Consider the following 15,463-nt stretch of genomic DNA (forward strand, 5'->3'; position numbering starts at 1 on the left):
TATAGAGAATAAATTGGAGGAAGTAAGAGTGGATTTGACAAAGGCAGTTTTAGAAGGCTCTTATTATCTTCGTATCTCTCTCCTACAGGCCTTATTACTGGGATGCAAATTTGAGGGCAAAGGTGGTCCTGATCTATTATTAGCCAGCAGTGGTACTGATGCCTTTGAGCATATTTTCTGATCCATTGCCTGGTTTCCTGTTTTATTCATGATCTTAAAGTTCTAATTATTTATTTGTCTCTTTCTTCTAGTAAGTTTTAAGGTTGAATTAGCCCAGTGAAAAAAACATGCAAAACAATATTTGTAGAGTAAGTAAAATAGATAGATAAATGTGCTTTGTCTAATGGTTTGGACCTTCTGGGCAGTTCTGCTAGAACTTTACTTCATCTTTCGGGCACTGATTTTGTCCACTAAGATTGTCTACTAAGATGCTCTTACTAGAGGTATGCTTAGCTGCAAAACTAGTTCCATCAACTATTCTGTTCTATATTATTCTTGCCCAGTCCTTGCCTTGCTTCCTGCTGTGATTTGAGATGCCAGAGTTCTTTGTGTTCAGGAGAGCCCAACCCTTTACAACTTTTGATGTCTTATAGAATTGTACTTTAACATTACTATTATATAATATCTTTGTTTCCATAAGAAATCATAGTCATATAATAAAATTTGTTCTATCAGTCTATAATATGTAGAATTGTACACTACTTCTTGTTATTCCTAATGGTTTGTTCTCCTGTGATTATATACGAAAAAACAGTCTTTACATTATATGTGCAAAATAATTCTACAGAGTACTATCATGCATCTTGATTTATTGATGATTTACATGTGAAATCATCAATATAGAATATGTTATAGAAACTGCAAAATGCTATTAATCTGACACATAATATGAGCTGAGAAAAGAATCACGATAATGCTGTGTGCTTCTGCATTACTTAAGCTGCTCATACCCATTGTACTCCTATAACTTAAAATAGCTATGCTTATTTAAGTCTAATTTTGCATCATAAATTATTCCTAGACTGAATTATTTTGCTTCTATTCACAAACAACATTGCAATACATTATACAGTAAAGTTAGAAGAGAATAATGAAATATAATTTCATTAGTAACATTTATATAAGATATATGTCTTTTTTGCTATTTTTCCCAAGAATTTAGCAGAGAAAAGTCTGAATGAGCTATTAGTATTTTTTAAGTAAATGATTTTGTGTTTGTATAAAAGTATCCATCTGTTTACTTCGGCTATGACCACTGTTACTATAACACCTGTAGTTCCTAATTTCACTGGATAAGAGAATGTTGAAGTGAAACTGTATTGAGCATAATGCTTTCATCTATGCATAGATAGCCATATATCTACAGTCCATTTCACGCAGTAGCAATAACATTAAACATGTTTTATTCAAGAAGTGGTTTAAGTTTGAACAGAGTCTGTTTACTAAAAGCTTCTTCTTGCCAATGGCCTTATTCTCAGTAAAGTCATCTCATATCCTTAGAAAAATGTAAAAGTTAGAGCACCTTTCTGCCACTGACTACCACTTGCAAGCATGAACATAATGGATATGGTTTGTTAATGTTAAGAGGAAAATTGTTAAGGTCATCGGTGCAATCCACCAAATATCTCTTGTTCTTCTTGCACGTAGAAGTCCTCCCACCCTCATAAAGTTTTCTGTGTCCATGTGACTGGTTTGTTAAAGTATGAACAAAAGAGAATTTTATTTCTGGCATGTGGAATCTTTAGGAACCAGTGCAGTGCTTATATTATAGCTTCTATGGCATTCTGAGTAACAAAGCAATGATATCATGGATCTGTCATGGACATGTAGTGTTAGTAAGAAGAAAATTACTGTATTAAGTCACAGAGAGTTTTGAAGTTATTTTCCTCCCTCCCTCCCTTCTTCCTTCTTTCAGTAGGAAAAGAGAAGAGGAAAAGAGGAAAGGAAAGAGAGAAGGAAAGAGGACAAAGGCAGGGAGGAAAGGAACTATAAAACAAGAAAGAATTCAAGTAGGGCCAGAAATAAACCCACAATTATATGGTCAGTTAATCTTTGACAAAAGAGGCAAGAATATACATTGGGAAAAGGATAGTGCCTTCAACAAATGGTGCCAAGAAAACAAGACAGCTACATGCAGAAGAATGAAACTGGGCCCCTTTCTTACACTTTACACAAAAATAAACTCAAAATAGATTAAGGACCTGAATATGAGAACTGAGCCATAAAAAATTCCTAGAAGAGAATACAGGCAGCAACTTCTCTGACATTGATTCTACCAACATTTTTCTAGTTATGTCTCCTGAAGCAAGGGAAACAAAAGCAAAAATAAACTATTGGGCCTACATCAGAATAAAAAGATTCTGCACAGCAAAGGAAACCATCAACAAAACTGAAGGATCTAAACCTACTGAATGGGAGATATTTGCAAATGGCATCCAATAAAGGGTTAGTATCCAAAATATATAAAGACCTTATAAAACTCAACACCAAAAAAAAAAGTCCAGATGAAAAATAATCAGAAGGCAGGAACAGACATCTTTCCAAAGAAAACGTACAGAAAGAGACATGAAAAAATACTCAACATCAGTCATCCTCAGGGAAATGCAAATCAAAATCACAATGAGATATCACTTCACACCTGTCAGAACAGCTTAAATAACACAAGAAACAACAATGTTGGCAAGGATGTGGAAAAAATAGAACTACCAAGTGATCCAGTAATCACACTAGTGGGTATTTACCCAAAGAATACAAAAACACTAATTCAAAAAGACATATTCATCCCTACTATTAACGTAGCACTATTTACAACAGCCAAATTATACAAATTATGGAAGCAGCCCAAGTGTCCCTCAATAGATGAATGAATAAAGAAGATATGGGAGATATATATATATATATATATATATATATATATATATATATATACACACACACACACACACACACACACACACACACTTGGATTATTATTCAGCCATAAAAAGAGTGAAATTTTGCTATTTGCAGCAGCATGGATGGAGCTGAAGAGTATCATGCTAAGTAAAATGACTGAGTCAGAGAAAGACAAATACCATACAATTTCACTCATATGTAGAATTTAAGACACAAAACAAAGGAAATAAAGAGGTGAATAAAAAAAATCAGACTCTTATCTATAGAGAACAAAAAGATGGTTACCAGGGGTAAGTGGAGGGGTGAAATAAGTGAAGGGGATTAACAGTACACTTGTCCTGGGGATACCTAGGTGGCTCAGTCAGTTAGGAGCTGACTCTTAATTTCAGCTCCCATCATGATCTTAGAGTTGTGAGATTGAACCCTATGTTGTGCTCTGTGCTGGATATGAAACATGCTTAAGATTCTCTCTCTGCCTCTCCCTCTGTTCCTCCCCACTCCTCTTCTCTAAAAGAAAAAAATAAAGAGTAAACTTACCATGATAAGGATTGAGTAATATATAGAATTGTTGAATCACTATATTGTACACTTGAAACTAATATAACACTGTATGTTAATTATGCTGGAATTGACATTTAAAAAAGAAGAATGGAAGTGTTGTTCATATATGCATATGGGAAGGAGGGATCAGAAAGAGACAAACAGAAAGAGAGATTTAAAAAGCAGAATTTACCATTCCTAAATTATGCAGTCTTTCTAATCATTTGAATTAGGCATCAGTATAATTTACATTATTTCTCTCACTATGGCTGTGACCTTGGATCTTACCTTTCTACATAATCTAGTAACCGGGAACAGTGATTGGAAGCAGGAGCATCATGACCTCCTACTGCATAGAGAAAACCATCGCATGTAGCCACTCCAACACCCCCTCTCCTTTTACACATTGGAGCACACATGTTCCACTTATTTGTATGAGGGTCATAATATTCCATTGAACTCAAACAGGAACTTCCATCACGACCTCCAACAGAATATAACCTAAAAAAACAATTAGAAAGACAGGATTTAATACTAAAGTCTGAATGACGAAGTGTAGAAAAGAAGGCCTTTAAAAAATAGTCTATCACCATATGAGTCTCAGATGTGCTCTAATAAGATTAGTAGCTGTGTAATTTTTTCTTTACCAGTGGACATTGCGATTAATATATTGGTAAATAGAAACTGAAAAGTATAGTATTAAGTTGACATAAGTGCATAGGAAGACATTATTATTTAGTATATAAAATCATACAGGTCTTAGATGTGCAAATCCATACTCTAATATCCTTTAGTAATTCTAAAATATAATCTTTAAACTGATTTCAAATCCTAGAGACATTTTTTTAAAAGCTGCTTGTGTTCCCCTTAATGCTTGGCATGACAAAAGTTTCTGATTGCCCAAGTGTGCCCTTTACGATTGTAATGCTTCTTTGCTTGGCTACTCAATTCTCTGGCAGATCTCAGTCTTCTGTGTTTTGAAATTAACCAATACCAACATTTTAAAGGACAAGGAGTGGGTAGTTTAACTTTATAGAAGCACCCAGAAATTAAGTATTCACTGTGAAGTTTTTATCATCCTAAACACTTCATGAAATCTGAGCTTTATTTTTTTATAAAGATTTAACTCAAAGTGTGTTATAATAATGAGGTATATTATTAAAATTTAAATATTTTTTGCAGAAATTTTACTTATTGAGTAGGTATCTTTACATAAGGCATCTTACACAGTCCCTGGTATATAATTTATATATGAGAAAAGTATCCTCTTTCTTTCTACTATCATAAAGGAATTGTTGACTGCAAGCTGCTCTTTTATTTATACATATTACACTGATAAAGTACAGGATTGATTTATCTGAATCCAGCATTGTTAATAGAGTATTTTTGTGTAATATATCACATATTTTCTTTTTCTGACATTATTTAAAATACTAAGATATAAGTATATAGCTAAATGTATATAGAAACTAATGATAATTATATTGCGTATAAGTCAAATACTGAGATTATTAGTCTAGCCTTTTATTTGGAAACTAAATATTCCTACAAAGTTTACAAGTTACAATATCAATTACTTCTTCAATATAATTATGTATATTACAAACCACTATTCATTAAGTCTCTTTCTTCTGTGTGAATCCTCCCTTAATAAAATCCAGTGACACAAGGATTATATAAAAAAATTATGTAATGCCTTGATAAAGATGACATAATATTTGACAGCCCCTTTTGTAAAATAAATGTTTGATCTATGGTAGCTATTATTTTATAAATTACTTATGAAAGCCTAGGCATAATATCAGTGGTTTCTTTCATTTAATACATGTCCCTTTTAGTATTATAAAGTCTACAGATGAACAATGAAATTACCATAATTTTAATATATTGATTAATATTAAGGCAAAATTACTTGACAAGAGTAAATGCACTGAATTTTTCCCAAAAAATGAGGTTTGAAAAAGAAATTAGGAAATTGTAACTTGTGTAAAACATAATAGTGTCTTTGGACTGCTTTATGAATCTAGTGTTTAATAGATATATTTTAATACTTGAAAGCTTTTGAAAATTATGTACTTTACAAATATATGCTATCAGCTAACATTATCTCTAATCTACTTATTTTGAAACATAAACTTGCTGAGTGACTAAGAATTAAAATGGAAAAATAAATAATAATAACAATTGCTATAATTATCATTAAAGTTATAAAAATAACCAAGGGATAGAAACAATATACTCTCAAGCAGTTAGAATCAATGCTAGAATGTATGCACATAACTTCATGGATGATTATCTTCTCAGATCTCCCTTCATAAGCTATTTAATCATAATTTAGGTTGATTCCCTGCTTTCCTTCACTACAATGACAAATTAGATGTTGAGAATCTGAGGAGCAGAGAAGAATCTGATGCTAGAAGTAAATGCTTTGACAAGATAGGAAGTGGCAGCTGACGGTTTTGCAGCAAGAAAGGAAACGTGACATTTTAACTTAGAGTTGAAAGATGAGTGGAAATTTGTAAGGTGAAGAAATAGGGGGAAAGCATTACATACAGGGAAAACATTATGCATAAAGACAAGGTGCATGAAAGGTCACAGCAGGTGACAAATAAAGAGTGGCAGGTATGTCATACTGATGAGGGGAGTTTATGGAGGAGGGGAAAGGAGAGATGCGGCTGGTAGACGAACACGAGGCTTGATGAATGCCATGCTGCAGAGCTGGGATTTCATTTTGAGGCAATGAGGAAAGGACAGAGAAATAACGTTCTTAGGAATCATCAGGTTCATAGTTTGGTTTGCTATGAATAACATGTGATTGGAACGATCCCAGATTTAAGTGAACTCTTCTGAATTTTGGTGAGAAAGGCAAGAATCTGAGTCTTCAACTAAGACTTTCCCTAACTTGTGTGTTTATTCAGTGCACAGATGAATTTTACCTAAAGCTTAGTGACCAGGTCTCAGTGTTTTGAGACTTAGTTGTCAGGTGCCCATCTAAGTGAGTGCCATATATTTCATATTCCATATTCTAGTAAATAAAATATAGCAGTTTCAAGAAAAAAAATCCTGTATTAGCTAGGATGTGGGTTCAAATGTGTTGAAAAGGGCTAGCCTGAGACCCAGGCTATTTTCCACTTTAAAGCATGTCATCTGTAGAATAGGACCCTTTGTCAGAACTGTGAGGAACTGAAAATGTTTTTACTATTTGAAATCTAAGAAATTAGCCTATAATTTATAGATGCTGGAGGAAGACACAAGACTTCTAGGTCAGAGAATAATTGCTGAACTTCAAGTTCACATTGGTTCTTGTTGTCCACCCTCCACCCCAAGGCCCAGTAGGGTAACAGAGGCTCAAGTAAATATTGCTCATGCAGGGGCTTGGCCTTTCTCACATCTGAGGAATGTTAAGCTGAGGAAATGCTAATTCTTTAAAGAAGCCTACCCACAGACCTGCCCAAGTTTTGCTCTGAATGGAGACATGATCTTTCTTATTCTGGTCAAGAAACAAACTCGCTCTCTGCCCTAAAGAAAGACACTGTTTCTTTCTTCCTAGCTCTTTGATTTACAAATATCCTTACAGAACAGTGTAAAAAGGTTGCCAGCATTTCTTACTCATGAAATGTACAGTAACACTAAAACTCCATTGTAGACTTCTCTGCAAAATCTCTGGTCCTGAAGGCCTAAGGGACCCCTAGCTATCACAACCACAGTTCAAACAGCAGGACAAAGGAAAAGTGGAAGGAGTGCACCATGTAAGAATTTATCTTCTGGATTTTTTTTTAGATTCCACATGTTAATAAAAAAAAAAAAACAGTTCTCTATAAATATAGAGAACAAACAGGGTTGCCGGAGGGAAAGGGGTGGGGGCAAAATTGGTGAAGGGGAGTGGGAGACACAGGCTTTTGGTTATAGCATAAGTCATGAGAATAAAAGGCACAGCATATGGAATATAGTCAATGATATTGTAATAGCGTTGTAAGGTGACAAATGGTGGCTACACTTGTGGTGAGCATAAGATAACATACAGAGAAGTTAAGTAATTACCTTGTATGCTGGGAAACTAATGTAACATTGTGTATCAGTTATACTCAAATAAATAAAACTGAATAATCCATTTTTTGAAAAGTTGCACATCTCACTTCTGATATACCATAGAGCAAATGTAGTCCATGGTAACAACTAATTGATAAGGTGCTAGAATATGTTGTTTTTATTTTAGGTGGCCATATGCTAAATATTGGGTATTTATATTTCATAGAAAAAGGAGTATTTGGAAACAGAAGTTTCTGACACAGGGACACCTGGGTGGCTCAGGGGTTGAACGTCTGCTTTTGGTTCAGGTCATGATCCTGGGGTCCTGGGATTGAGTCCCATGTCAGGCTCCTCACAGGGATCCTGCTTCTCTCTCTGCCTATATCTCTGCCTCTCTCTCTGTCTCTCACCAATAAATAAATAAAATCATAAAAAAAGAAGTTTCTGACATAGTGCTGGATCTTTTCTATCCCTGTGTGCCATTGTGCATCCTACCTTAGATACCTTTTTCCTACGTACACTAGGACACTAGGTAATTCTCATTCATCTCTCAATCTCTACTAGAAAGTCTTTTCTGATCCTACTTTGTCCTTTTCCACAAAATTAACATTATTTATTATCTGTATTATTTAGGTAAATTTATTTAATACTTTCCATACTTTATCAATAGTGCTTTAGTATGGCTTTAGTATGGCTATAACTGAACTTAAGTTCAACTGCCAGATGTGTAGCAAAGGCCACCACTGAAACATGAAGTATGCAGCAAGGGAAGGGTTTATTCTAGAGGTAGTCAAATGAGGAGACAGGACAGCAAGCCTCAAGTCCACCCTTCTGAAGGAGTAGAATAAGGGAAATTCAAAGGCAAATGAAAAAAACATGGTTAAAAATTGCAGCTGAGAGTAATCCCATTAACTTTTTGGTTCCTGGCTTCAGTCCCCACTGTCTTTTAATCATTCCTCATTCTTGAGGGAATTGGGATGATGGCTCATTTATTTATTTCTGCTGAAATGGAGGGAAGATTGTGGCTGGAGGAATGGCATGTTTAGTTCCAGGCTGAAGCCCAGCATTCTGCATGAATACAAAGCTTTTGTACTTTGATTATCACTATATTTTATCTAGGGCCTTAGGGGACATTTGTTGTAACCAAGTAGCTTGTTGTACTTGATTTCTTCAGACTAGTTCTCCTAAATTTTCAGGTCCATCAGAGTCGTGCTAGTCCAAGCAGGGTTTCTTTTCAATGTTCTACTTGCTGATTAGGTGTAGGCAACCTATAGATTCTTGTCATTTGAGTGTGATGAGTCCATGGCTTAATTCCTTGTAGTTTCACTAAGGAATGGGTAGTCACCAGTGCCTCATAAGGTCTTGTTCAACAAGCTCAGAGCTGGCACTCTGGGTGCTTGCTCTTCTAGGTCTTGAATCTTCCAGGTCTCTAGGATTCCGGAGGCTTAAGGGCATATCTGTGGGGTACATCAGCTTGCTGTATTGAATGTACCTGATAATATCTAATTCCCTAATGTAAGCACCACCACAGACTCCTAAGTCATGAAAGTGTAGAAAGAGTCTTCCACGTAACATTTCATAGGGCCTTAATCCAAACCTACTTCTAGGAGCTACTCTTACCCAAGAAACCTTTTCCCAAGTTCAGCTGGTTTCTTGACATATCTTTGCCAAAGTTCTCCCCCTCCCCACAGCTGGGTAAGGTCTCGAGAAAATGTCTAATTTTCATTGAATGCCCAAGGCACTGGACATTGCTTGTGTGACTTTTGCCACAAATGCTGCTCTACTGTTGCTCTAAATTGTTAGTGGCAATCCAAACCTAGGAATGATTTTGCTTAAAACTGTTTTGGTAACTTTAGAAGGTCATGGAAAGGCTTCAAACCAGCTTGTATAGGAGTCTACAAACATTAGCAAATATTAAAAATCACCTGTTATTTCTGGCATCATGGTAAAGCCTACTTGCCAGCCTTCTCCAGGTTCAGTGCCTCTAAGCTGTTTACACTTTTAAAGCTGGTAAGAGCTCAGTCTTAGGATTGTTTTTAGCACAGTGTCACATTTTTGAACAATTCTCTGAAGACAAGGACCCGCAGTATACTTCTGGATCCATTGAAGAGTAGCATTTCACACATAATAGATGCTTTGGTAAATTTGGTTAATTATTTCTTCCATTAGATGTTCTAGGATAAGGATTAAGTATATTTACAGTTGTTTTGAATGCCAGCATGGTGTCCAAACCCCATTCCTTAGCTCTCCTGAGGTCCCCTGAGGAATATCGGGGTTGTTACTTAGTTACATCTGTGTCTGGTACTAAAATCATTACAGAGATTGGTTTTGGAATTTTTGGATGGACTGCCAACTTGGCAACTTAATCTGCCTAACTATTCCCTTGGGCTATCAAACAGTATAATTTGTGTGCCTTCATCAGTGGACAATAGCTGATGGGTCACTGCTGAGTTCAGCTCTTCATTGTCTTTGATCCATAAAACTGTTCATCCATAAATATCTCAGTGTCTAGACTTTCCAATGGAAGATCCATAAAATTGGGATGGCTAGAATAAACTTATTCAGTGATTTGTATGTCTTTGATGAACTTCCTGAGTGTCCTGCAGAGCAATAGGCATGAAGTTTGTCTAAACATGGACCGTGTGGCAATTTTTCTCTGAAGTTTATCTTAAGTTGTTTAGTATCAGTTTCCAGGGCTTCAGGAGAAAAAAAGAGCAGTTTTAGTTCTTGGCCATTCCAAGTCAAGAGGATGGTAAAAAATCAGAAACATTAGTTTGGAGATTTTTGTCAGCTATTTAAAAGACCAGAAGAATTCAGGATCCAGTCCAGTTTTTTACACTCAAAGACAGCTATCTGAGCTAGAATATCCACAAAGTCATGTTACTGAAACCTAATTTCATTCTACAATCACCCTCATTTCCAAAGTTAGCCAAATTAAAACTAATTTATTTGTAAAATAAGTCAAATTTTAACACACTTGCCTACATTATTTACATAAGCACAATAAGAATAGTGATTGACCATATAGTTTTCTTTATTTTTCCTTTTTTCTTTTCTTTCTTTTCTTTCTTTCTTTCTTTCTTTCTTTCTTTCTTTCTTTCTTTCTTCTTTTTCTTATTATTTATTTATTTATTTATTTATTTATTTATTTATTTATTTATTGTCTGCTTTACTGGAAATTTTCATAAGGAATTTCAGTCTCTCAAGGCTAAGAAGCCAAGCCAAATAATTGCTATCAGGCTTTTTCAGCAATACCTATAGATTTAGGTCTTCTACAAGTCCCCCAAATAGCCTGAGGTTTCTGTATCTACCAGGAAGTGATTATCTTTATTCCTCTGATAAGGCAGCTAGGAATCTTGTAAACAAAATACCAGGAGAATTTTTTCAAGGGGCTCCATTGGCTACATAAAGGTAACCTTAGTTCCTTAAAACTATATGGTCATATCTGAGTCTATGAATATCTCCTTCAAAAATGACTGTCCAGTCAAAGCCTTGCTAAAATAACTAGGGTTTCCAATTGTGTCCTGTCACAAGAAGCCCAGATTCTTATTGAATTTATGCAAATAAATACATTGTCATGAAAATATAAGAATACACACTAAGAATGTTTGAATTCTGGAAGGATCATGGGAGAAAAAGACAAATGTTTCATATTTGTTTATAAAGAAATATTTCCCGGGACACCTGGGTGGCTCAGCAGTTGAGCATCTGCCTTCGGGTCAGGGTGTGATCCTGGGATCTGGGATCAAGTCCCACAAGGGGCTGCTTGCAGGGAGCCTGCTTCTTCCTCTACCTGTGTGTCTCTGCCTCTCTCTCTCTGTGTCTCTCATGAATGAATAAATAAAATCTTAAAAAAGAAAAAGAAATACTTTCCAAATTTCTGTAAGTAATAGATACCCTTGTTCTGGAAAAGCAAACATTAGAAAACCAGCCATGTTCTAAACAAGAGTCTCTTTGAATCAAGTTTTCCCATTAATTCTAAAAATTTAGTTTTGTTTTGTGATCTTAAAGGTAACAGAGACCCTTATTTGTCATTACAGTGGAATTGCCAAGGGAATTCTGTGACATGCAACATTTTAATAATTAAAATTGCAAGTGATGACAGTTATCCCAGAATGTATCAAAACCTTAGGGATTTTGTATAATTTCTGGAACAGTTATAACATTCAACCATATAATAAAACTTAAGAAGAATTATCATCACTTATCTGACAATGCTTCCCATGTAATTTGACTTTCCAAAGAAATAAGCCTAAATAATCCAAAGCACTTCATTAGAAGTTGAATTTTGGGAAGTTTGTGAAATATCAGGAGGTTTTAAGCACAAGCTTAAATAAGATTACAGATCATCACAAAACTTAATGATTATCTATTTAGCCACGGTGGCAATAAGAGATTCTAAAGATAAATGCAGAGGGTTACTAGATGTTAACAAACTTAGCTCTTGGGATCCCTGGGTGGCGCAGCGGTTTGGCTCCTGCCTTTGGCCCAGGGCGCGATCCTGGAGGCCCCGGGATGGAATCCCACATGGGGCTCCCGGTGCATGGAGCCTGCTTCTCCCTCTGCCTGTGTCTCTACCTCTCTCTCTTTCTCTCTCTGTGACTATCATAAATAAATAAAAATTAAAAAAAAATTAAAAAAAAAACAAACTTAGCTCTTTTAATATTGAGAAGATTCAACTTGAAGTAATGAAAGACTTCATAAAGACAAAAATATAGAAATTATTTTTTTCAAGGCAGATTAAAGAAAAACCTTTGTTTACATTTTAGAGCAATAATTAAGATTTAATAATCGTCTTAACAGAAAAATAAAATTCCAATTTTATACTAGTGCACTTCTGATATTAAAACTCCTTTATTCCAACAGGATGGATTTTTTAAAAATGTATGCATTTCCTCCTTTATTCCTTCCTGTCATCTCCCATGTTGATATATACTGATTGAGACAAGGTCATCCAGGGCATTGCATGAATCTGAGTTCTTGTGCTAGATGCTGGGATGTGCTGACCAGAATCTCTATCAGGAATGAAGGATTCTGAGCTGTAGGAATGCTGCCAACAGTCCTCAGCTCTCAGTGGCCATCAGGGATCACCCTGACTGAAGACAGCTGCCTGGTGGTCACATCTTATGACTATTATCAAAGTCCAGCCCTTTTGCCTGAATTTAGGATAGTTCTGAAGGGTAATCCAAGTTTTGGAACTCCTCAGAGAATTAGTTAAGGCTTCTGGTGATACTGTATCCTTGCTCAACTTCTGCCCAACCTCGCTCTCTTACACTTCCTTCTTTTCTCTAATAAACTACTTTACATACTAATCTCCATAATCTTAGTGAGCCAGGACCACATACAAAATTACTTTCCAAAAGTTTCCTTCTCAAAAACCTTCTAGAGCTACCCTTTTTACACTCAGATTTTGTCATAAGTTTTCCCTCTTTAAATAACCAGTCTCGTTTCCCTTGCATACATGATTGTCTCTTATTTCCAGTAGTCTTATTTACATTTATTAAAATTACTTACATCTGTTTATTTTTTTTAGATTACCCATAAAACTTCATGAGTAATTAGACAAAGTCCAAATTGTTTTGTTTTGTTTTTCTTTTCTGACAAATTTTGCAATGGAGATAACATGAGCTTACTTAACTTTCAGTAAGCAGAAGCAGAATAAAAATTTCACATGTAATACTGATAATTCTAAAAATATGTCCATTTTAATTAAAACAACCTTAAATTGATTTAGCTTTAATACTATTTTCCCAGATCATAGGTGTAAGTACTTACCTTTAAATTGAATAAATAGAATTCCTTTACAAATTAATTTTAGCAATGCCATCCAGAAGTAGAGAAAATAGGTCACATTCTCAATATACGTGGAGACATATACGAGTATACAAACAAGATGCAAGCAGCATGTTAAAGTCCATTTTCCAAATAGCTCCCTTTTACCACATATTTTTTTTAAGATTTTATTTATTTATTCATGAGACACACACACACACACACACACACACACACAGATAGAGACACAGACAGAGAGAGAAGCTGGCTCCATGCAGGGAGCCTGATGTAGGACTTGATCCCAGGAACTCCAGGATCATGTCCTGGGCTGAAGGCAGACACTCAACTGCTGAGCCACCCAGGCGTCCCTTACCACACAAATCTAATTTATTTGGTACACAATTAATGAGTGGTTAATTGGCCATTTTCTCTGGAGTCTAATAAATATTGTAGCCAAGCAGTGTTGAAAACAAAACAAAACAAAACAAAAACCAAAAACGAACCCCCCAAAACCACCAGACTGTTAAGTCTTGGAGAAGACAGCCGGAAGGGCTGCATGCAGGGATCAAACTGTCATTCTCCCTTCTCCATGGAGAATAAGGCTGTTTTTTTTACCATATGCTGCAGCAATAAACAAACCAAATGAAGCTCAGAATATCTCTGTGAGCTATGGTTCCTCCCTAAAAGTCACCTGCTGAACCAAATGGCTTCCTAGACAGCCTTTCTTAAGCAAGAAAAGGAGGTCAAGAGATCCAAAACCCCATATTCAGAGGCAGCCAAATGGTTGGAAGAATCTAAGTGAAACTAAACAGGAGGAAGGAAAGAGTAAATTCACCTGCAGTTGCACAGGAAATACTCATCAAGAGATGTCTGTTCAAACTGAAACCAAAACCATTTCCTTGGTATAGTAGGGATCCCCCCTACCCCCACTCGCTGGGATGGTTCCTAGGACAGAGTCTAGGCTGCTGCTGAGACTCATCACCAGACTCCTGTTGGCAGCTGGGGACCTACAAACCATGGCAAAGAGCTCCGGCCCAGCTCACCAAGCTTGTAACTGAACCCAAGTTCTTCTGCCCCATGTGCAGCCATGACAGTCACCAAGACTTGGCATATGCAGAAAAGCAAAGGTTTATTCCAGAGGCAGCCAAACAAGGAGAGAGGTGGGCAAGCCTCAAATCTACCCTTCTGAAGGAGGTTAGGAAAATTTAAAGGCAAAAGCAAAAAGCCTGGGTAAAACACTGCAGCTGCTGATAGTAGTCTGCAGCTCAGAGAAGTTACACTTTTAGTTTGTTGCAGAAAGTGCTTCCAATACCATTGTCTCCATATTTGAAGGTTTTGCTGAGTAAGTCTGTGATATTAAATATAATTTTCACTTACTGTATTGTTACTCAGAAAATATGTTCAGACATCCCTTCCCTTGCATAATAAAAATAGAAGAATTCGACAACCCCTGCTATATAAAACCTTTGAAGCAACTCCCTGGATCCAGAACTCTCTCTGATTCTTTGTTTCTCAATTGATAGAGAACTCTTTAATCTAATCCCAAGAGAAGTCTTGTCAGTACTGCTGTCAGAATACTCCAGCATCTGCCCTTCACTGAACTTTTTCTTGAGAGGTTCTTTTTAGGGTATCTGACAGTACAGTGAGCAGAATTTCAGTAAGCTTACAACAGGCTATATGATTGCTCTTGTTCCTGCTTATTATGAATGTTGCTTCATGTGGCAAATGTAGTTTGAGAGTTGCTGACATTGTAACATGGCTGTCAGGCAGGTTTTGTGTGGAAGTCTGATAGCAAACAGCAATCTTTATTTATTAGAACATGCCCATTTTATTTTCTGAAGAAAACTCTACTTGTAATTATGCACAGTAATTTGGGTCAATTAACCACATTCCAAAACTTAGTAGAATTCACTGACCTAACTCCTGGCAGAAATGGTCTCTACTACCTTCATCCCTCCATGTTTCCTTGCCAGCTCCCACACTAGACCTATTACAATTCTTCATTTTCTTCCCTTACTGTCTCCTATTTCTCTAAAATATAATGTAAGTTCTCTGAGGGCAGATTTGATCTGTTTCCTTTGATATATCACCATGGCCAGTATCTGTTTATAATTTTTTTTAATGAATTAAGTACTGGTTTCCAATTCTTGAGAGAGGGTGATTCATCTATAGAATTTGTCAAAGAAAAAGCACCTAAGTTCCCCTGAAATAAGATTTTGACAAATGG

At 36.0% G+C, this 15,463-nt stretch overlaps 1 protein-coding gene across 2 annotated transcripts in view; it reads right to left on the minus strand.

Annotated features, from left to right (window-relative positions):
- Positions 1 to 15,463, minus strand: part of KLHL1 (kelch like family member 1) — a 363,304-nt gene that overhangs the window by 19,754 nt on the left and 328,087 nt on the right. For both annotated transcript variants that reach the window (XM_055336047.1, XM_055336046.1), the window contains one exon: positions 3,724 to 3,936. In XM_055336047.1, the coding sequence (XP_055192022.1) occupies positions 3,724 to 3,936 (213 nt within the window). The remainder of the gene's footprint in view (positions 1 to 3,723; positions 3,937 to 15,463) is intronic.

This window comes from Nyctereutes procyonoides, unplaced genomic scaffold, assembly GCF_905146905.1.
Source record: "Nyctereutes procyonoides isolate TBG_1078 unplaced genomic scaffold, NYPRO_anot_genome, whole genome shotgun sequence".
Taxonomy (NCBI): domain Eukaryota; kingdom Metazoa; phylum Chordata; class Mammalia; order Carnivora; family Canidae; genus Nyctereutes; species Nyctereutes procyonoides.